At 54.8% G+C, this 21,713-nt stretch overlaps 1 protein-coding gene across 1 annotated transcript in view; it reads right to left on the reverse strand.

The window, feature by feature from the left end:
- Positions 1–21,713, reverse strand: part of PACS1 (phosphofurin acidic cluster sorting protein 1) — a 190,278-nt gene that overhangs the window by 1,490 nt on the left and 167,075 nt on the right. Inside the window, exons 10-22 of the mRNA XM_042781512.1 lie at positions 19,975–20,077; positions 17,041–17,121; positions 14,576–14,691; positions 14,249–14,384; positions 9,499–9,603; positions 8,816–8,922; positions 7,993–8,147; positions 7,698–7,808; positions 6,982–7,084; positions 6,056–6,098; positions 2,819–2,861; positions 2,437–2,572; positions 206–432 (exon numbers count right to left, since the gene is read on the reverse strand). Coding sequence (XP_042637446.1) covers positions 206–432; positions 2,437–2,572; positions 2,819–2,861; positions 6,056–6,098; positions 6,982–7,084; positions 7,698–7,808; positions 7,993–8,147; positions 8,816–8,922; positions 9,499–9,603; positions 14,249–14,384; positions 14,576–14,691; positions 17,041–17,121; positions 19,975–20,077 — 1,466 coding nt within the window. The remainder of the gene's footprint in view (positions 1–205; positions 433–2,436; positions 2,573–2,818; positions 2,862–6,055; positions 6,099–6,981; positions 7,085–7,697; positions 7,809–7,992; positions 8,148–8,815; positions 8,923–9,498; positions 9,604–14,248; positions 14,385–14,575; positions 14,692–17,040; positions 17,122–19,974; positions 20,078–21,713) is intronic.

The raw sequence follows: 21,713 nt of genomic DNA on the forward strand, positions 1-21,713 counted from the left end.
TGGGAGCTGGGGCCTGAACATACTTTCCTATCGCACGCTGCCGTGGTCGGGGGAGCCACACCTCAGACAGCAGTGACCAAGTGCCTTGCTGGGGACTGCGGTCCCACAGGTACTGCAGGACAAGGCCCCCGGGCCAATCCTGCCCCTGCGAGAGGTGACAGGACTTACTGGCCTCTAAGTGTCTCTGGCCTCGGAGATCACCTACCTTTCTTGTTCTTCTCTTTGGTGACCACTGTCATGGCCATGGTGCCAGAAAGCTGGGCCTCGCCGCCATGGGGCAGGCGGGACACCTGCACCGAGAGGAAGACACTCTTGAGGGTGTTCTTGGAGCTTGCGTCCCTCCTGTCGCCGTCTCGCCTTCGCTCGCCGGGATGGCCCAGCCAGTAGTCCACCTGGAGGCCAATCACATCCCCGTATGGGCTGTTGGGGCTCCTGGAGGAGGGGCAGGGGGATGGAGAGGTCAGCTCTGCCCTCAGGGCCCGGCCACGAGGATGGACGAGGGGCCCACGAGAGCGGGCGAGGGGCCGGGGGGTCCTCAGGGCCTGGCCAGGAGAGCGGGCGAGGGGCCAAGGGGCTCAAGCCTCTGGGAGGGGAGAGGAGGCCAGGGTTGGGCTCCGGGGCAGCTGAAGGCCTTCTCCAGGCTCTGCATATAGAATCGTTCCCCTGGAGTGCAGAACAGGTCTGAGAACAAAGCCAGGAGATGAGAAAGGCCCAAAGTGGTCAGAGAGCTAAAGAGACGAGGCCCAGGAAGATGAGGATGCGGAGGAAGGAAGCCGAATGAGGACAAGGCACGTGAACACACGCCCCGGAGCAGAGCGGTACCCACGCTGGCCGGGCCCCCGGGGGACTAAGTGGGGCAGAGGCCGGCCACCTGCAGCTCCCATGCAGCCTCCGGTGACAGCCACCAGCGACGCTGACCTGCGGCTTCGTTTTCTTTACGGGACTTCTAGCTCAGGGATAATTTTAGCTCTGAGGGAAAAGGGCTGCTGTTTTTGTGAAAGGAGGCGTCAGACACAATAGGTACATGGGCTGCATAAGTCAGCTGACAGCTCTCTTTCTGCCTGGTGTCAGTCATGCCAGTAAAAACAAGCTTGTGTTGGATAGGAAAGGAGGTCGGGGCAAGGGCTGGTCCCAAACAAAAACACACAAAAAAACCAAACCCACTGAGCCGATTCCGACTCATAGTGACCCCTAGAGAACTGCCCCACAGGGTTTCCAAAGCTGTTGATCTTTATGGAAGCAGACCTCCACATCTTTCTCCCACGGAGCGGCTAGTGGGTTTGAACCACCGACTTTACTGTTAGCATCAGACTGCTTAACCACAGTACCACCAAAGCACCTTCAAGGGTTAGTCCCAAGGCCTTGGAATCTATGTTGGACAGAAACCGTTTGGGCTGGGGCTGGAGGGGGAGCAGAAAAACAGGCCTCTGGGAGGCCGGGGGCTGCCTCAGCTGAGTGGACCCCTCGTCCTGTCTGGCTCCCAGGCAGGCAAATGAAGGGAGCTGGACAGGGACAGGGTGCGACTCTTGTTCCTGGCAGTCTCCTTGCCAGCAATGCTTCTTTAGGGACTGTGACCCTGACTCAGGGTTTGGAAAAGCCACTGGTCAGTGGCTGCCCTATGCTGGACACAGACCAAAACCAGAGGACCAGGGGCAGGAAAGAAAGAGGCGAGGGCAGAAGGGGGGTGGGACAGGGGTTGGGGGTGGGGGGAGAAAGAGGGGTTCCATACCCTGCCAGGCCCTCTCCCCACTCCTAGCCTCTTCCCTCCACCTGCCTGGCAGCAGCGGCCTCGCGCGGTCTCTGTCTGAACATTAGCTCCCAGACACCCTGCAGCTCCATCATCATGGCCCTGCTTCACCTGCTTCAACCTACATGTTCATCTCATTTCCGGACCATGGTGGGCCCTTCCAACGTGAGCCCTGGAGGACTTGCGGCTCCAGACCCTGAGGCCACGTGTGACTGGCCTGACCGCGGGGGATGGTGAATGAGGCACCATGTTCTTATTTAAGCCTTGCACGAGCCTGCGACGTCGCTGTCCCACCTCTGCTCTCGTAGAAGAGGGAATGGAAGCTCAGAAACCCGCCCTGCGGTACAGCTGGTCCAGGGAGAGCCACGGCTCAGACTCAGCTCAGACCTGGCTTGTCCTCCACACACGATACCTCACCGGCACCTTCCAGCCTACAGAGGGCCTGTCCACCAGCACTGTCTCATGCAACCGCAGTAAGTCTGCGAGAGCGCCAGGGTGAGCCCAGCCGCTGGGTCCCTGAGCTGTTCCGTGACGGGCTCTCTAGATGCTAACTCAGCAGGCTTGCCCAGTGGCCTTTCTGAACCCAGGGCTCTTGCCACTGTCCTGCTGTGCTAGAGGGAACTCCATCGGGGTCCTGGGCCCCGGTGGACGGGACGTGGCAGGAAGGCAGGTCTGGGTGGTGGCCTTACCCCATGACAGCGAGGGCACTGCTCATGGACGGGGAAGAGGGAGGGGTGGCTGTGGCATCTCGGCTCAGGCCTGAGCTGGAGGGTGGTGACGTGGAGGGCACAGTCAGGCTGACCACGGGTGCGTCATCCCCATCGCCTGGCAGGGGACAAACACAGTTGGCCACAGGAAGCCACCTCCTGAACCCCTGGTGGCCTGTCTGCCACCCCGCTGCAGCATGGCTTTCTTCCCCAGCCCTTAGACACCTCCCTGTCCCCTTGCCACCATTCCAGTGGGCAATGGGGTTGCCCAAGCTCCTCCTGCTCCACCCTCTCCCAGGACATCCCAGGTCTCCTGCTTCTGCCGGCGGGTTCAGAGGAGGGAAAGAGACACCCTCTGGCTCACCTGTCACCGAAGGCGAGTCTTCCACCAGACCCACCTTCACCACCTGCAGGGAAGAGACACAGGCATTCAGGGGCTCCCATCACAGTCGGACGTGTTCTAATGCACTCAGCACTGGACGGCTGGGCAAAGGAGCTTTCATCAGGGCTTCTAACATCCGTTCGGTTCCAAGGCAGACAGATGGTTATGAGATGTGGAAAAAACCCAGGTCCCATCCGTGAGGTGGGGCACTTCAGACTTGGCAGCTCTCCTCCGGGGACAAGGGCAAAGCCTATCTCGAAGGCAGGAAGCATCCGACCTTGAAGGCAGGAAACACCTAGCCCTCTTTTCTCTGGGGTCACTGTGGGCAGGAGGCACCTGCTCAGGTCAGGGAGAAGTCACACAGCACTGAGAGGCGGCCCCGGCACCGTCAGGCCAGGACGGGGCCGTGCTCTACCTGCTGCCCAAGCCTCAGGACCACCAGCTGAAGACGCCGCCAGTGGCCTTCCGGCTTTCTGGGGTCTGGAGAAATGAAAATGTCGGGGAGAGGGCCCCAAGCCCCCTCCTCCCCGCTCCAAGGCAGTGAGGAGGATTCCAGCTCTCCATAAAATTCTGTATTTTCCTAGAGAATTCTGGAAAGGACAGAGGGAGGCCCCCTAGTGGTAAAATTAAAAAAAAAAAAAAAAAAAGAAACAAGGACAGAACTAGAGACAGGCTGTTTGAATGCTTTCTCCACTCCCGGCTGTGGTTCTGAGTGACAGGTGCAGTTGTGTTCACCAGCAGGCCCAGGGCACTTGCTGAGCACAGAGCTGGGGGGCAGGGACGCTGGCCTTGGGGACTATGCGCCTACTTGCAGAAGGTCCCCAAGGAGACTGCTGAAGGCACAGCGTCGCCATTGGGCTTTGCCCTAATTCTATGCATTCTTAGTTTGGTTCCAGAGAGAAAGAAGCTGGTGTCGGGCTCCTGGCCACAGCGCCCCTTCCCTTCCCTTTCCTGGCGTTGCATGGGTGCTAGCTCCTCTATTCTAAATCTCTCTCTGTCTCTCTCTCTCTCGGCATGAGGTCAGCGTGCACCTCCCTCAAGTGTGAGCCGAGCTATGGGTACTGGGCTGCGCACCATGGTTCTGGGGGCTCTAACCGTGGCTGTGGAAGCAGACCACAGGCAGGCTGGGTCTGACTGGACCGCCAGGCTGGAGGCGTTAAAGCCATGAGAAGGGGCTCCTCTGTGTCCCAAGATCAGTCAAGACATCCCGAGTTGTGCGTGTGCGGAGAACAGGGATAGTGGGGAGCCAGGCCCTCCATCCCTCCTGCCTCCAGGAGCTACAAGGGATCCTCGAGATTATAAACCCACCCAACCCCAACCCGATGCCACTGAGTCAATGTGGACTCACAGTGACCAACCAGGACAGAGTAGAGCTGCCCCACAGGGTTTCCAAGGCTGTAGATCTTTATAGAAGCAGACTGCCTCATCTTTCTCTTGAGAAGCAACCTGCTGACCTTTTTGGTTAGCAGCCAAATACTTAAACCACCATGCCACCAAAGCTCCTTCAAGGCGATTACAGAAAAAGACACCAGGTGAGCTGGTTCTGGAAGGGCAGCCCCTGGCCCTGACTGGCCCGAGCCTGCACTGTGCTCTCACAGGGCTGCCCAGCTTCTGGTCGCGGGGCTCCTCTCCAGGCCGGTGTTTGCCTGCGCTTCCACAGCTGCCAAGTGTGATGGGCTGCTTTCACGTGGCCTTTCTCACCATGGGCTTGCAACTCCCACTAAATGACTGGGTGGGACCATGCAAATAAGGTGTTCATGGTCCACCAACAGGATTGGACAGCTTGCTAATAATACAAATAAGGTGCGTGGCACCTTTGTGGGCGTGAGACCATACAGATAAGATGTATGCAACCCTGATGAGGGGACTGGGTGGTTCTGCCGTCCTGCTAGGCTTCCCGGAGGTGGAAAGAAGGAACTTCACGGCCACTAAAAAAGAAGAGCTGGGAACAGAGTGCATCCTGTGGGCCTGGGGTCCCTGTGCTGAGAACCTCCTAGAACCAGGAGACACAGCAGGACACTGAGACTGTGCACAACAGTGGCCCCAGGTGCAGCAGAGGGTGGGCAGCAGCTGAAGCAGGAGCCTGGGGGATGGCACGGTGGGCCTCCCAGCCCGTGGAGCAGTGAGGCTGAGCACCTGCGGGCAGGAGGCTTGCTGGCAGAGAGGACGGCCTCTGGGCGTTGGTCAGCGGAGCTACGCTGGCCGGTCTGTGGAGTGAGAGAGCTGAGCACCTCTGGGCCAAGGCTTGCTGGCAGAGTGTCGTGCCTCTAGGCACTCATCGGTAGAGTGCAAGGGCTTTGTAACACCTGCCCAGGCAGGGCAAAGGCCAGGCTGGCCCAGAGGCTGGAGGGGTGAGAGGCCAAGGGCCAGGGAGAGGCCTGCCTCTTGGCCTACAGCTGCCCTGACCAAAAGTACTGTATCCTGAGTCGTTTCTGATTCTGAAATGGACCTGTTACTTCTCTAATAAACCTCACAATCCTGAGTACTGTCTGTGAGTTCTGTGGGGTCACTGCAATGGATTATCGAGCCCAGCAGAGAGGCGGAGAGTGCCATGGCAGTGCCAGCTGGTGTCAGAGTTGATAACGAGGTTGGAGGATGGCGGCAGGTCTGACTCCACCTCACAGGGATCAGCCCTGGGCTGCTGATGCTGACCTTGGTTCTCCTCTCTGCCCTGAAGTTAGAGGACCTTTGATGCCACCATGCCACCGTTACACAGACCAAAGCCAGTGCCACCCAACATAAATACACTGAAGGGGCTTTTCTCTTTCATTCCCTGCTCCCTTAGTGAAAACTACTTTCAAAAATTAGTATCTAGATTTTTCCTCCAGCCTCGTGGAGTAAGTATGAGGTACCACTGAGGAAGTGACAAACCAGGGGCGTACTTCAGGACTTGGGGAGGGAGGACACTGGAAGGGACAGTCCCTACATGTCCCAGCCCAGATGTCTCAACCTCGGCACTACTGATGCTTGGGCTAGGTAATGCTCTGTTGTGGGCCAGCCCAGGCACTGTAGGGTATTCACATCATCCCTGACCTCTACAACACTAGATGCAAGTAGCATCCATTGGGACAACCAAGGATGTCCCCAGACATTGTCAAATGTCCCCTGTAGTGCAAAATCACCCTTGGTTGAGAACCACTAGCAGAGATAGATCCCAGATTTTTCTGGTGGGGGGAGGTGAGGAGAATGGGTGGGGAACAGAGGGGAGTCGGTACTCACGCCAATGAAGGGGATAAACTTCTGATAGGAGTCTTCGTCAGGGCTGTGGGGAGAGACAGCAAAGGCTTACTGGGGCTGCACAGACCTACGGAAGCTGGGCTATCAGCTTCCACATTACACTGTGGTTCCAAGAGGCCAGAGCCCACTCGACAGCTTCCCATCACAGCTTGGGAGGCACGGGGCGTCTCTCATTCACTGTCCATTTGGGGCCTCCCAATGGAGGCAAAGGCCCTGATGGTGCAAACTACACTCCCTGTGGCCCCGTCGGCACTGGATGGGTTTCCATACGAAGGGGGCAGGCAGAGACAGGTGAGGAGGCCCAGGGCAGGGGAGGGAAGACCTGGCTGGGAGGCAGTGAAAATACCACCCCTCACTCACACACACTCACACACACATCTGAACACATACACCCACCCACACACAACACCCACCCACACACAAACACATACACTCACACAAACTGTCACACACACACTCATACACATTCAAACACACACACTCACATTCAAACAGTCACACATAAACACATACAAAACAAACAAACAAACTCACTGCCACTGAGTCAATTCTGACTCACAGTGACTCCCCTCTGGGTTTCCAAGGCAGTAAATCTTTATGGAAATAGACTGCCCAGTCTTCCATCCTGGAGTGGCTGATGGGTTAGTAGTCAAATGCCTTAGGCTCTACACCACCAGAACTCCTTACAAACACAAACATAGTCATACACATTGAAACACATATACTCACACACTCATATTACCTCACACACACACATTCAAACACACACACTCACACATTCAACTCATCCCCTTGGGCTCCTAGTAGGAGAAATAGGGGAGAAAGGGAAATGTGAAAAAGCAAAGAAAATTCAAGGCTCCCTGAACCCACCTTCCCTGTTCTGGGGAAACCCTCACAGTCAGACTCACAACTTGTGCCTGCAGGTCAGCATGGCTTCGGCCACGGGCAGCTGGTGTGTTGCGCTCGCCCCGTTGACGTACTGCATCACCCGGCCCACCACGTCCAGTTGCTCTGCAGACAAGCCAGGAGCTGAGTGCGGATTTATTTCAGCAAACCCACAAGCCCACAAGAGAGCCCCTCCCTGAGACCACGGGAGGATCCTAGCAGATGGGGGGTTCAGTGGAGAAAGGGTTCCCAAGACCCAAACAAGCCCTGAGCCAAAGCACTGTCCTCACGAGTCACATCTCTGCCTGCCTCTAGCCTGGCTGACCGTGCTCCTGTTTCTCGTACCTGCTGGCTCCTGCCTGTCTGCTCACATCTACCTCTTAACCTGGGGGAGCCCCCCATCTGGGTCAGTAGCACCCTTATGGAGAAGTGGGTCAGCATTACTGCCGCCAGCCTCACTCTCACCCCCGTCACCTTTATTCCTTGTGTCAGGAGAAGCTGGTAGAGAGTCACTCACTCAGCGACAGACTGCATCTTACCCCTACAACTGCCTGCCCTCCCCCCCCCCCCGCTGTGGTCCCTGGTCCCCAGGGGATGGGCTGCAGTCACGGGCCTCCCTCCGCTCCACACCACAGGAGGGGAGGACACGGCCCAAAAGCCCTCCCCCTCAACTCTCTGGTGAACCTGGTGGCATCTCGCCTCACTCCTGGGGGGCAGTGTCGGTACAAGGGGTCCATACCTGCCACAGGGGGCTCTGAGCGACTGAACAGGTCTCTCCAGCTGGAATCAAGGAAGATACTGCTGTATCTACTGTCAATAGAGCCCAGGTATTTGGCCACGGGGTGGGAACCTGGTGGGCGGAGAAGCAGAGAAGCCAAGCTGGGTGGGGGTGGGGAGGCCCTGAGCGCTGCTGCACTGCACGCAGCCTGGCCTCGGTCTCCTGACTGTGTCATCCGAGGCCTGGCCCTGCTATGCTGCTGCCTGAGTGGCATCTGCCTCGAGACTCGCCCTCCTGGCGGCCGGCCCATCCTTACCGAGGGGGACGATGAGAAAGCGCATGTAGCTGAGCCAGTCGGACGTCTTGCTGGCCAGCGACTTGACGAAGAAGCGGAGGATGGAACTCAGGTAGCTCTGGCCTCCCACCGCGGCCACCTTCACCGGCCGTGGCATGGACGAGTTGCAGTTGCAGCTGCGGAGGAAGGGGAGAGCCATGGCCACGTTCAGGAGTTTCCCTGGGACTTATTCAGGGAGCCCCCAGCACTGACTGCACTTGACCTTAGCAACCACGTGGGGACGCAAACCATTGAGGGACGTGATACAGAGGCCAGAAGCCAAGGGCTTTTCCAACGAAGAGAGAGACCCAAGGTCAGAAAGGGCAGGTCTAGGAAGAAGACCGAGCTAGTTAAGGCTCACAGGGAGACAACTCCCCTGCCACTGGGAGCCCGGATGCCTGGGACCCAGAAGCTGTCCCTCCCACTTGCAGGAAACTCTGGGCCCCGCCGAGAAGGTCCTGCGGAGTGAGCACTGACTCTCAGGGGCCAGCAGGACTTTACAGTTGTACGTTGGCTCTTGTCCTGGCCTTCTTCCTCATGGCTTTAAGGACAGGATGAGGTCGGTCAAGGGGCTGCGGGGGTCTGGGCCCGGATGAGGGAGGACACGAAGGGACCTTTCCGCTTCTGATCCTCCGGGACCTCCAGGAGCATCAGAGCACTGCAGCCTGCCGCCCCGCCGCCCCCAAGCACACCCAGCTGCAGCCTCCTGGTCTCACGCAGAGGAGGCCCTATCCTTGCTTAGAAGTCAGGGTGGGCGGGGCAGTCAGTGGGAACACCGAGGGGAGGAGAGCAGCCAAGCCCTTACTAGCGCTGGATGCGGGTGAGCAGGGCAGACAGCACGGCTTGGACCTCCACGGTGGAGCAGGTGCACACGACAGGCTTCCGCTGGTCCTGGAGCAGCTCTGCCACATACTGGGGGTGGGGGACAGGGACACGCTCAAGGCGGGCCTTCAGCGGGAACATCGCGCCCCACTGCTGCGGCGCAGAGATGTGGTGATTGCCAAAGGTGCCTGGGAAGCTGGGGGACGCTTTTGTTCTGACGTCCCCTCCAGCCCACACTGCAGGGTCGGGGCCACTTGAGGCATTCTGGCACCAGGAGCTCCCCAGGGTGGACAGTGAGCGGGAGCAGACGGCCTGGGCTGGCCTCCGTGGAAGTTGGGGCGACCTGTGGCGTTTTCAAGCACTCTCTACTCTCAAAGTCCCTTCATTCTGTCGCGCTGCCTGACACACATAACCTCTCTGGGAAGTAGGTAGGACGGGTGTTAGTGTCACTTTTTTACAGAGAAGGACATGGAAGTATAGCAACATCAATGGCTTCAGGTCCCACAGGATGGGAAGTGACAGAATTACACTGTCAGACAGACAGGGTGAGAGCCCAGAGCTGTGAGCTTAGCCCAGGGCGGGGTGGGGTCACTCTCCCATTTTTCCCACACACTGCTGACTCCCCGGACCACCACCCCCGACCCCTGCACTCTTCCGACGCATTACCTGGCCCTGCCAGTCAGCTGTGTTCACGAGGATGACATTCTCTGGGAGGGCGGCATCTGACACCAGGATCTGATTGAGCTGGTCATATACCACCTTCCTGGGGATCTGCAGGGACACGAGTCTGTCAGGCAGCCCCCCGAGGGTGGGCTGGGGGAGCTGTGGAGGGGCATTCAGAGAACAGGTACCAGGAACTTTGAAGGAGGTCCAGTATCCCAGGGGGCAGACCACAAGGAAAGGAGGCCCCTGGAGAAGACAGGGCACTTCAAGAACAAAGACACAGCAGCTGTCTGGCAGCGGGCAGGCAAGTGGAGACCAGGCAGGGTACTTCCGGTGAAGAAGCAGCGCCTCGGGGGCAGGTGGGGAGGAGGACGAGAGCCGCAGACAGGTGCTCAGAGAGCTGGAAACAAGGGTAATGGGCAGAGAGCAGGGGAGGGAAATGTGCACTGTGTGGGGGCCCTGCCACCAACGGGAACGAGAATATTTCAGGAACAGTGATTAACAAGAAGGACAATACCTCACCCCAGGCGCTGGACTATTCTAGTCTCTGGTTCACGTTCAGCATTAAGGGCACTGAAATCAGGAAGCCACGGTGACACAGCTTTCCTCCCCGTAATATTTATGAGCTTAGTGAACTGACCTGCGGCTTTCACTCGAGAGCCGCAATTAGGCGAGGCGCGCTCGCCTCGGGACACTGCTTCCCTGGGCCGACCCAGGCCTCCAGAGAGAGACACGACCCCGAGATCCAGCTTCTTGCTAGCGTCTGCTCCAGCCCACGCTTCAAATCCCGTATTTTAATGCTCTTGACGGATCAGCTGGAAGTCAAACACCTGGCCCACAGCAGGACTCAAGGTACCACAGCTCAGCCCAGTGATGCACAATGAGATTCTGAAGGCTGCCATCTGTCTTAGTTATCAAGCGCTACTGCTACCGAAATACCACAAGTGCATGGCTTCATGGAACGGAAATTCATTCTCTCGGGTTTAGGAAGCTGGAAGTCTGAATCCAGGGCACTAACTCTACGGAAGGTTTTGCTCTCTGTTGGCTCTGGGGAAAGTCCTGGTCTCCTTTCACGTCTGTGGGCCGGGCATTGTTTGGAGATCCCCGTGCATCCCGGCATCATCTGCCCCTGGGCATAGGAGGTTCTCAGCACAGGGGCCACGGACCAAAGGATGTGCCCCGCTCCTGGTTCTTCTTTCTTGGTGGCAGTGAGGTCCACGCCAGGGAAACTCCCTTTACATGGGATCAGGGCAGTGATCCGAGTAGGGGCCTTTTACTCTCCTCAAACCCCCTTACACCTGATCACATCTGATCACAGGGTGGGGGATGATTACATCGTTCCATAGTTGCTAAACCATCGAGAGTCATGGCCCAGGCAAGGTGACACTTATTTTGGGGTGATCCAATTCAACCCATGACATTCTACCTTTTGGCCCCCCCCAAAATTCATGTCCCTGCCACATGCAAAACAAACAAACAACACTTTCACCTCACGATATCACCCCCAAAGTCTTAGATCAACTCGAAGTCCCAATTCCATCCTCGGCCAAAACTTCTCTTCTCTGTGAATCTAGAATATAAGGTATCCACTTCCAAGTACAGACTTGGCTAATGGTATAGTGGATAAGGCACTTGACAGCTAACTGGAAAGTCAGCAGTTCAAACCCACCAGCCACTCTGTGGAAGGAAGACGGGGCAATCTTCTTCCGTAAAGATTTACAGTCTCAGAAATCCAGTGGGGGTCGCTACGAGTCAGAAACGAAATGCGAGGAATTGTAAGGAAGGAAGGGATAGTAAGCACCAAGCGAGGAACACCCAGCAGAATGACTGACACTAGCTCTCAAGGCTTGGGAGCAACCTTCTGTTCTCTGAGACCATCTAGGCAATGGCCCTGCCCTCCAGGCTCTGGGTGTTAGCCCTGGTCTCTGGACTCTGGGCGGAGGGCCCTACGCCCTGGGCCTTAGCTCTACCTTCCAGGCCTACTGGGATGGCAACTCCACTCCCCTGGGTTCAGGCAGCCCCACACCATCAGTGCCGGTAGGCCCCGTACTTCTGCACTTGGTCAAAGCAGCCTCACCCCCTCACCTCTAGGCAGTGGCTCTGGCCCTGCCCCTCAATACTTCTGAACAGCAGACCTATACCCTGGAACCGAGCTGGGGAAGATCTGACTCCTTGAAACCTAGGAGGCCACAGCCCCACCCTTGAGATCCCAGAGGTGGTGACCCCACCCTTTGAGACTGAGGCGGGCCAGCTTCCCATGGCTCTGTCCTTTCGGCCCCCATTTCCTAGCTCCAGGCCTCTCAGCCCTTCAGGCCTCCTGGCTGTCCTCTGTCTTGCTCAAGCAAGTGTCACAAAGCTCTCAGCTCTACCAGTAGGTGCCCACAGGCACCCAGTCAGCCTTGGCTCGAAGGTGCTCAGCTTGTTTGCTCTGTGGTGGGCAAGTCCAGCTCCACCCAGGCCCCTCGTCTACCAGGAAGCCTCCTGTCTGGAGGCACTCAGCTCTCTCACTCCATGGCTTGGAGCCCATTGTGCACGTGGTCTCCTGGTTCTGCTGCCGCTACTTCTCGGCGTCTGTGTCATCTCTGGTGCTAGAGCTCCCCTCACTTCCTTCTGAGCCCTCACCAGAACTGCCTTTTATATCCATAATTCCACCAACAGTCTTTTCGAGGCAATCTAGGCTTTCACCGTTGTTGATGTCAGGTGCCGCTGAGTTGGCTCTGACTTGTTGCTGTTGTTAGGTGCCGTTGAGTTGTCTCCGACTCACAGTGACCCTGTGTACAGCAGAATGAAATACCGCCCGGTCCTGAGCCAGCTCCATGATTCTTGCTACACTTGAGCCCATTGCCGCTGCCACCGTGTCGATCCATCTCGTTGAGGGCCTTCCCCTCTTCTGTCCACCCTGCCCCTCACCAAGCCTCTGACTCACAGCAACCTCACATACAACAGAATGGAACCTTCCCGGTCGGGCACCAGCCTCACAGTCCTTGTTATACTTGAGCCCATCATTGCAGCTATTGTGTCAGTCCATCTCGTTGAGGGCCTCCCCCTTTTTTGCTGACCCTCCACTTTACCAAGCATGATCTCCTTCTCCAGAGAATGGTCCCTTCTGACAGTATGATCAAAGTAGGTGAGACAAAGTCTGGCCATTCTTGCTTCCAAGGAACGTTCCAGCTGCACTTCTTTCGAACAAGTTTGTTTGTCCTTTCGGCAGTCCACGGGACTTTCAGTATTCTTCTCCAACAGCACGACTCAAAGCATCAACTCCTCTTTGGTCCTACTCATTCACTGTCCAGCTTCCACATGCATATAAGGAAACTGAAAACACCATGGCTTGGGTTAGGTGCACCTTAGTCTTCAAACAGACTTCTTTGCTCTTTAGCACTTTAAAGAGGTTTTTGGTTTTTTTCTTCAGATTTGCCCAGTGCAATACGACGTCTGATTTCTTGACTGCTGCTTCTATTGGTGTTGACCGTGGATCCACGTAATATGAAATCTTTGACAACTTTAATCTTTTCTCCATTTATTGTGATGCTGCTTTATTGGTCCAGTTGAAACCAAAAGCCAAACTCATTGCCATCAAGTTGATTCTGACTAATAGTAACCCCCTTTAGGTTTCTGAGGTAGTAAATCTTTACAGAAGTAGATTACCCAGTCTTCCTTCCACAGAGTGGCTGGTAGGTTTGAACTGCCAACCTTCTGGTTAGCAGTCAAATGCCTTAGGCACTATGCCACCGGAGCTCATTTGGTCCAGTTAGGTACCTTAAAACTCTTCCAGCCTCCACTCATTACCCAATTCCAAAACTGCTTCCATATTTAACTAACTGTTAGAGCAGCACCGCACTCTGGTATCAAATTTTATCTCAGTTACCTAGTACTGCTATCAAAGAAACCATGCATGGCTTTCACAAACAAGTTTATTCTCTGTTTCGGAGGCTAGAAATCTGAACCTAGGTACCAGCTCTGGGGTGAAGGTCTGTGTCTCCTTTCAGCATCTGTGGGCCCAGCGCTCCTTGGAGATCCCCACGTCTTGGCATCAGTTTTCCCCTGGGCATAGGAGGTTCTCTGCACAGGGACCCTGGGTCCGAAGGACACGCTCGGCTGCCAGCTCGTCTTTCTCGTGGTGTTCAGGTCCTCTTTCTCTGCTCACCTCTCCCTCCTTTTCTCTCTTGTAAGATAAAAAGGGATGCAGGCCACACACCAGGGAAATTCCCTTTATGTTGTCTCAGGGCAGTGACCTGAGTAAGGGCATTGCACCCTGGCCTAATCCCCTCACAACTGATTGGCTGACTGCATCAGAGCACGTCATGAGTGATGATTACGTCATTCCATAACTGCCAAACCACCGAGAATCATAGCCTGGCCAAGCTGACGCTTATTTTTTTGAGCCACGGTTCAATCCATGACACTATCCTCCAGGACAATTAATTTGCCATCCCATCTCCATACTCATGTCTGATGGAGGCAGAGGAGGCAGAACAAACCAGAGGGGTTGAGTGGCCCCATGTGACTGATTGGCAGGCTGGGTGACACCAATATTTCTTCTCCTTGGCTTCCAGCCACTCGCACTGAAGCCCCATTCCACACTAGCAGTAAATAACAAATATATTAGACTTTTCTGATTTTGATCTTTCTTCAAGCCTTTTTATTCAGAGGGTTTCAAGCTATCTCCTGTCCTTCCCACTCGATAGTCCAAGGAAGACAACAAAACAGAGACTGTGCTCCAGGAAAGCTCAGAGCCCTGGTGCCGGAGTACCTGTGTGCTGTGGCCCAGGTCGGGTGAGCGCTCGCTGTCAGAGCTGTTGGTCCTCTCACTCAGGGGCTTGGAAAGCTGCCGCTCCTTCAGGGGTGTGCTCCTTTTCTGCCGGGGTGTGTGGACCGGATCCACTTTGCTGCCAACAAGGGAGAGGGATGGTTAAATAGCCCCTCCTACCCAGAAGCTACTACCAGCCCACTCCTTCCCAAACCACAGAGCCTACACAGGTACATGCTGACATGCCAGGTGTGGGCAGAGACTGTGCCACCTGCTTGACTTCCTTCATTCCACCCCACCTTCCAGGACTTTGTTTCTGATCTTAAGTACCTGGGGGAGGCAGAGCCCTGGAGGTCGGGCTTACTGGACTTCAAGGGGGTTGTGACTTTCTCTGGCACAACCAGACTGGTGCTGCCAGCTCCAAACATGTCCTGGTCAGCAATCTCCTGCCAAGAGGGGAGGAAGCAGGAGGGTTACTGCTCAGTGGAGGCCACCTGCAAACGTGATGGGTCCTGCCAGGCCTGTCACTGTCACGGGGAGAGCCATTCAGTCACTCTCTTCTCCTGGAAGCTTCCCATGCTGGGTGAGGGTACTGTCATACTGTCATCGTCTATGCTGAGTGCATGCATCCCTGTGTTGGGCACTGCCCTTGCTAGTCCACTATGCCCTCTCCATCTTGTGCACATGAGTGGGCTGACCGCCTCGCTTCTCTAGCTGGCAGGATCCACCCAGTTCCTCACCAGCACGCTCTTGTGGCCAGGAGTCCTGTGACGCTTGCAGCAGCCTTCCCTTCCTTACTCTGGTGTCTACCTAGGACATCTCCCTTCCTCCCCGCCCTGTGGCTGACGCTGATGCTCTGTGACCCTGGGTCTGCACTCACTCCACATCGACCCCGTCCCTCGGGCCACCTTCCCGTCAGGACTTGCTGCCTCTTCCTCAGATCTCTTCCAGCATTTCCCTCACTCTCACCCCCTTCCGGCTGCCCCGCAGCTTGTGCCAGTTGTCTTCCTAAAGCGCAAAGCTCACCATAGCATGTTGCTGTTCGAACAGCTGGGGGCTCAGTCCCAATCCCTTAGTGGACATCGCAGGGCCCCCACGACCCGCCCAGTCGGGCCCTTAGCACTCCCACGCCCTCCTCTGGGCCCACCACCTCGCCAGTGCTCTAGCCCTAGTCCCGGGGCAGACGACTCCCCGACCCCACGAATGCCAGAAGCCTGCTTACCTCTGTGTCTTTGCCTACTCTTTTCACTTCTAATGTTTTTACTGAGGAATAACTTCCTGAAGTAAAGTGCACAAATCTAAACTATGCGGCCTGCACCTCCACCTCCCTATTCCTGGGGGCCATCGCCCAGATCAAGATGTGGGCAGCCCCCACCAGCCAGTTCCTGCTCCCAAAGGTAGAAATACTCGGATTTCTGCCATCACGGACTAGTGTGGGCTGTCTGTGAATTTCCCGTGAATGTGATCAGATGGCGTGTGCTCTTGTGCGTTGGGATGCTGTTGCTCAACATCGTGTCTCTGAGATCTGGGCAGTCATTGGAGCGTTCTACACAGGAAGTGACGTGAGTGGAATTTCATCTTGGAAAAGAACCACTGTGACTGCCACGTGCAGCACGGGCCAAAGTGGGGCACGAGGGGAGGCTGGGTTACTCAGGCCGTTGGTGAACTGCAAAGCACAGGCACCACGTTTTACATCAATCCTGAGCTACATCTGAGGTTCTGTCACATGCTGGATCCTTCTTCTTATATTGTTGACTACACCAAACCCGAATCTACCGCCATCGAGTCGACTCTGACTCATGCAACCCTAGAGGACACAGAACTGTCCCACAGGGATTCCTAGGCTGTAAACCTTTTCTAAAGCAGACTGACATCTGTCTCCTGCAGAGCAACTGGTGGGTTCAAACTGCTGACCTTTTAGTCACCAGCCAAGCGCTTAACCACTGTGCCTCAGGACTCCTTCCAGGAAACACAAGCCTGCAATAATTCTTTCTTCAACTCCACTGGACTAGCAGAAGGCCTGCCACGAGGCTGACACACGCACACCCCCAGATTGTGCGTAGTCAAGTTCTTTGCTCTCTCTTGACCTTTCCCCCGCCGTGTCCAGGCCAGTCCTACTCGCTGACCTTCAGTGTATCCTGTGAGGCCCAGCTCAGGTGCCCCTCCAGTCAGAATCCATCTGTACCCCCTAGGCTGCCACAAAGCCTCTGCAGCAGGTGTGCACAGGTGGGCCTTCCCTTGGAGAGGAGCTCATTCATGGTGGAGCACCTTCAGGGCTCAGCATATGGCGGGGGTTCCATGATGCTTGTGGAGTTACATGTTTAACTGGATTGGGCATCCCAGCCAAGTCCAAGTCCCTGGGGTTCTGGCCTGCTCCTGGGCAGCCCCACGGTCTCATGGAGGCAGGAGGTGACCAGCAATCAGGCAGAGTTGCCTGATCACAGTAAGAGTAACACTTAAGGGGGACTGGATGGCTTTGCTGGAAAGGGCACTGGTCATCATCGCAGAGAAGTAAATCAGGATGACAATGGGAAGAAATGACCCAAACCAGCATTTGATCTGACCTCCTGAAGGGGCAGAGCAAGACCACTTCTGGTTGTTGATGTTGGAAGTAGCTCGGCCTCTGGGGCAGGTTCCATTCCACGGGTCAGGACTTGGGAGGAAGAGCGTGCAGAACCATCACAAACACTCACGTTCAGGCAAACCGTCCGGGCGTGTCTCAGAGTCTCTGTGCCTCCAGTTCTAGGGACAGGAGGGATTTAAACAGCAGGCGCAGGAGACCGAACCCCACGTACCAGAGTGTCTGCTTCAGCCGAGCCGTCATCAGTGTTTTTAATCCAAGTAGATTTGACTTTTTCTAGAGCAGCCAATTCCATCTGCAAAAATTAGAATAATTAGTCATCACTGATCCAAATAACTACCACTCTTACTTGTTTTACTAGCTCTCTAAAAAGCTTAAAATACTTCCACTTAATCTTCGACCTCATAAAATCTTATGGCTTTTATCTTACAAGGAGCAGCTTTGGTAGTACAGTGGTTAAAGCATTTGGCTGCTAACCAAAAGGTCAGCATTGTGAACCCACTGCTGCTGTGTGGGAGAGAGATGAGGCAGTCTGCTTCCGTAAAGATTCTCAGCCTTGGAAACTCTATGGAGCAGTTCTACTCTCCCCTGCAGGGTCACTGTGAGCCAGAATTGACTAGATGGCGGTGGGTCAGGTGGGGATCTTATTATAAGGGATACATTTTTGTGAAAACTAAAACTGAGGGGCAGGTATTTTTGTAATCATTAAGTCAGTAACAGTGCGATGCAGAATCCAGAAGTTCTGACCCAATAAGACGCTACTTAGGAAGAGATGCTCATAGTTTAGGCGGCTTTGCTATTAAATCCATGAAGCCTCTGATCCTGGACTCTGGAAATAGCCTTGCCCAGGAGGGCCATTTGGGGACCTTTTGCCCTGGTGGCACAGTGGTTAAAGCACCTGACTGCCAACCAAAAGGTCTACGGTTTGAACCCACCAGGGGCTCTGTGGGAGAAAGATGTGACAGTCTGCTTCCATAAAGATGACAGCCTTGGAAACCCTGTGGGGCCATTCTACTCTGTCCTACAGGGTCACTATGAGTCAGAATTGACTGGGTGGAAGCAGGTTTTGTTGGCTTGTCAGAAGCTGCTGAGAAGAAAGCTCAGCTCAGGCCTTTCATTTTGAGACTAAAGGCATCCATGCTAGCCAAGTGCTTCTTTGAAACATGCTTTGGTAGAAACATGCAGAAAACTCTGACAGAACACACTGAGCCAGAAAGACACCCAATATTAAGCCTTTAGATATGAAACGGTTCCCCACTTGTCTCTAACTCTTACCAGCATTTCTCATCAACATGAAACATTTACAGGTGCAGATGCACAACCAGATTGTTCAGGTCGCTGACATCACCTCTGGCTGCACAGACACCAGTCAGCCAGCAGCCTTTGGGGCTTCGGTGCGGGCGGGGCTTCGGTGTGGGCGGGGCTTCAGTGTGGGTGGGGCTTTGATGTGTGGTGGGACTTAGATTTGGGGTGGGACTTAGATGTGGAACTATCTTAGATGTGGGGTGGGTCTCAGATATGGGGGTGGGTCTTATATGTGGGGTGGGTCTCAGATATGGGGGTGGGTCTTAGATGTGGGGTGGGTCTCAGCTATGGGGGTGGGTCTCAGATACAGGGGTGAGTCTTAGATGTGGGGCAGGTCTCCAAAGACTATAATCTGTACATGTGGGAAGCCCAGCCTCAGTGGGCACCTATGTTTCTTGTAGGGAACCACGGGAACTAGAAAAGATAACTTACTCAAAGTCCCTTTTCTGTCCAGTCAGGATACTGAGAAAGACCAGGCTAGTCCGCTCAGGGGACCACTCAGCCCACTGATGAAGGAGAATCACAAAGCAGGCTGCCCCTGTCAGACCTGAAACTGGAGCTTCCCCACCTTGGCACTGCTGACATCGTGGGCTGGATCAGTCAATGGTGGGGGCTGTCCCACACACTGCACAATGTTTAACAGCATCCCTGGCCTCCACCCACAAGATGCCAACAGCAGCTACTCTATCCCAAGTTGGTGACAGTCAAATGGCTCAAAAAAATCACAAAGGAAACCCACTGCCATCGAGTCAATTCCCGCTCGTGACCCTACAGGACAGAGCAGAATTGCCTCATAGGTTTCTAAGGCTGTAAACCTTTATGGAAGCAGACTGCCTCAGCTTTCTCCTGCAGAGTGGCTGGTGGGTTCAAACCACTGACCTTCTGGTTTGCAGCTGAATACTTTAACCACTGTGCCCCTAGAGTTCCATCAAAGACATTGTCAAATGCACCCTGGGAAGCAAGATCACACCTGGCTGAGAACCGCTGTACTAAGCCACCTGCAAGGTGCACCCAATACACTGTGACCAGACACTGGACCCAACACACTGTGACCAGACGCCACGGCCCCGGACTCTGGAGAAGGCTGCCCTGTGGCAGCTCACAGCCACACAGACGAGGCTGCCTCCGGACTCCCAGCCAGTCCACAGCTCATCTATGATTCCCTGATGGAGTCCAGAGACGCCCTGGTCAGACCCCAGATGGAGTGGACTTCTCTCCACACTGGATCTCAGCATTACTGATGTTTCAGAGAGAGGACGGGTATGAGAACATGGCTGTGCTGGGAGAGTTGAAAGCTGCACGCGTGGCTCACTGTCAAGCAACAGTGCTCCAGCGGTGTTTCCACGGCCACCTGCAGCACCTGACAAAATCTCTAACTTGCTCTGGGGTTGGAGGGCACCTGTTGGCCCTTTACTGACTCTTCAGGGTGTCCCAGACAATGTCCCTAGAATGAACACCCAGCTCCTCAGGTTGCTGTTCCTGCTCCTGTAAGAGCTACGGGGCCTGGGGCGGTGGCAGGGCTGCAGCCACGTCTGTCTAACCGGTGGGCACTGGGGCAGATCTGGTGTCTTGAGAGGTCCCAGGAGCCCACGGGATTATGTTGGCGGGTGAAGAGTGTGTACACACTTGGGGCAAGGGCTGGGGTGAGCTTCAGGTGACCCTTTTCCCGAGGTCAGCATTCCTAAGACCATTATTTACAGGCGGTCTCAGCGGAAAGATGGTGTCTCTTGGCTGCCCTCGCCAGGCACTGGCAGGGCCTACTGGTACCAGCTCAGAGAACCCACTCACACCGCTCCTGGGTGCTCAGGCCTTGGGCAAACTCAGCAGCTGTGATCACCCGTACCTGAGAAAATCCTTCTAGTTCTAGTGGTAAACAGAACACTCGGAAAATCTGGGGTGTAAAAAGGAAGATGACGGAAACGAACGAACTGACAATGGTAGGAAACCTGAGGAAAAGAACGCAAGGCAGCAGGCGCCCGTGTGCGACTGTATGTGCACGCGCAGCGCTTCTTTTCCACTGCGCGTGGACCCTCGACACAGGGCAGAGCCCCGCTGCGTTTGCCTTCCCACAGCGCGCACCACAGAGGCCGGTAGTCCCACCCCACATCAAGCCCCAGGGGGCTCTTGCAGCGTGGAGAGCAACTAAGGGAATCTGCAACCCGGCCAAAGGAAGCAGACTCTGATGGATGGGCTAAAAAGACGTCTAGATTTGATCACTGTTAGGAGCTCAACCCGAAACAGCTCTGAGGAATAGGCTTCCACAGACAACAGCAGCTTATGTAGCAAGTTCACCGTGCGGCCAGGCGACCAGCATCGCACCCGAGCTCTCCGCACCCTTCCTTCCATCTGCACACTCCCTAGCAAGGCCTAGTGCAGTGAGTCGGGATTCACGCTGGAAGTCGGCCTCCAGTGCGTGCTCCCAACCCAGCCCCATCCCGCCCCAAGTGCTTTCCTTGTTGTCTGAGCAGGGACTTTGGCCCCGAGACAGTCCTTTACAGGCAGGCTGCAAAGAATGATACTCAACTGACTGTTGAGCTGCGGGGTTCTGATGCCAACACTCTGAGGTATAAGGCACCTGAGGCAAACCACACAGGTCTTCAATATCCCTCATGAACACAGATGCAAAAATCTTCAACAAAATCCTAGCCAACAGACTCCAACACCATATCAAAAGAAAAATTACATTATGACCAAGTGGGGTTCATACCAGGTATCCAAGGATGGTCCAACATTAGAAAAACAATCAATGGATCTCAAAACCTACCATACAGCCACAGTAGTCAGAACAGCCTGCGACTGGTACAAAGATAGACACATAGACCAAACAAACAAACAAAAAAACCAAACTCACTGCAGAGGAGTCAGATCCGACTCATAGTGACCCCTCCCCCTGGGTTTCCAAGGCGGTATCACTACTGAAGTAGATTGCCCAATCTTCCCTCTGAGGAGTGGCTGGCGGTTCAAACGCCTTAGGCTCTACACCACCAGAGCTACAGACCAGTGGAACAGAATTGTGAACCCAGAAATAGACCCATCCACCCATGGTCAGCAGATCTTTGACAAAGGACTGAAATCCATTAAATGGGGAATAGAATGTCTCTTTAACAAATGGTACTGGCAAAACTGGATATCCATTTGCAGAAAAAGGAAACAAGGTCCACACCTCACACCATACAAGAAAACCTCATACCATACACGAAAACTAACTCCAGATGAATCAAAGACTTAAATATGAAACCTAAAACTATATACAAAGGTTTCTCAAGGAAAAAAATGGGTAAATTTAGGGGCTCTAATTTATGGCATAAATAGACCATCAAGCAAAACTCAAAATGCACAAATAGCTGAAGATAAACTAGATGAATGGGACCTTGTAAAAATTAATTTTTATGCGCTTCCAAAGACTTCTCCAAAAGAGTAAAAAGAGAACCTAGAGACTGGGAAAAAATATTCGGCAATGACTTATCTCTAAAATTTATAGAAAACTCCAAGACTTCAACAACAAAAAGAGTAACAATCCAATTAAAAAATGGGCAGAAGACATGAATAGACACTTCGCCAAAGAGGATATTCAGGCAGCCA

This window comes from Orycteropus afer, unplaced genomic scaffold, assembly GCF_000298275.1.
Source record: "Orycteropus afer afer isolate SDZICR_OR568_19922 unplaced genomic scaffold, OryAfe1.0 scaffold00130, whole genome shotgun sequence".
Lineage (NCBI taxonomy): Eukaryota > Metazoa > Chordata > Mammalia > Tubulidentata > Orycteropodidae > Orycteropus > Orycteropus afer.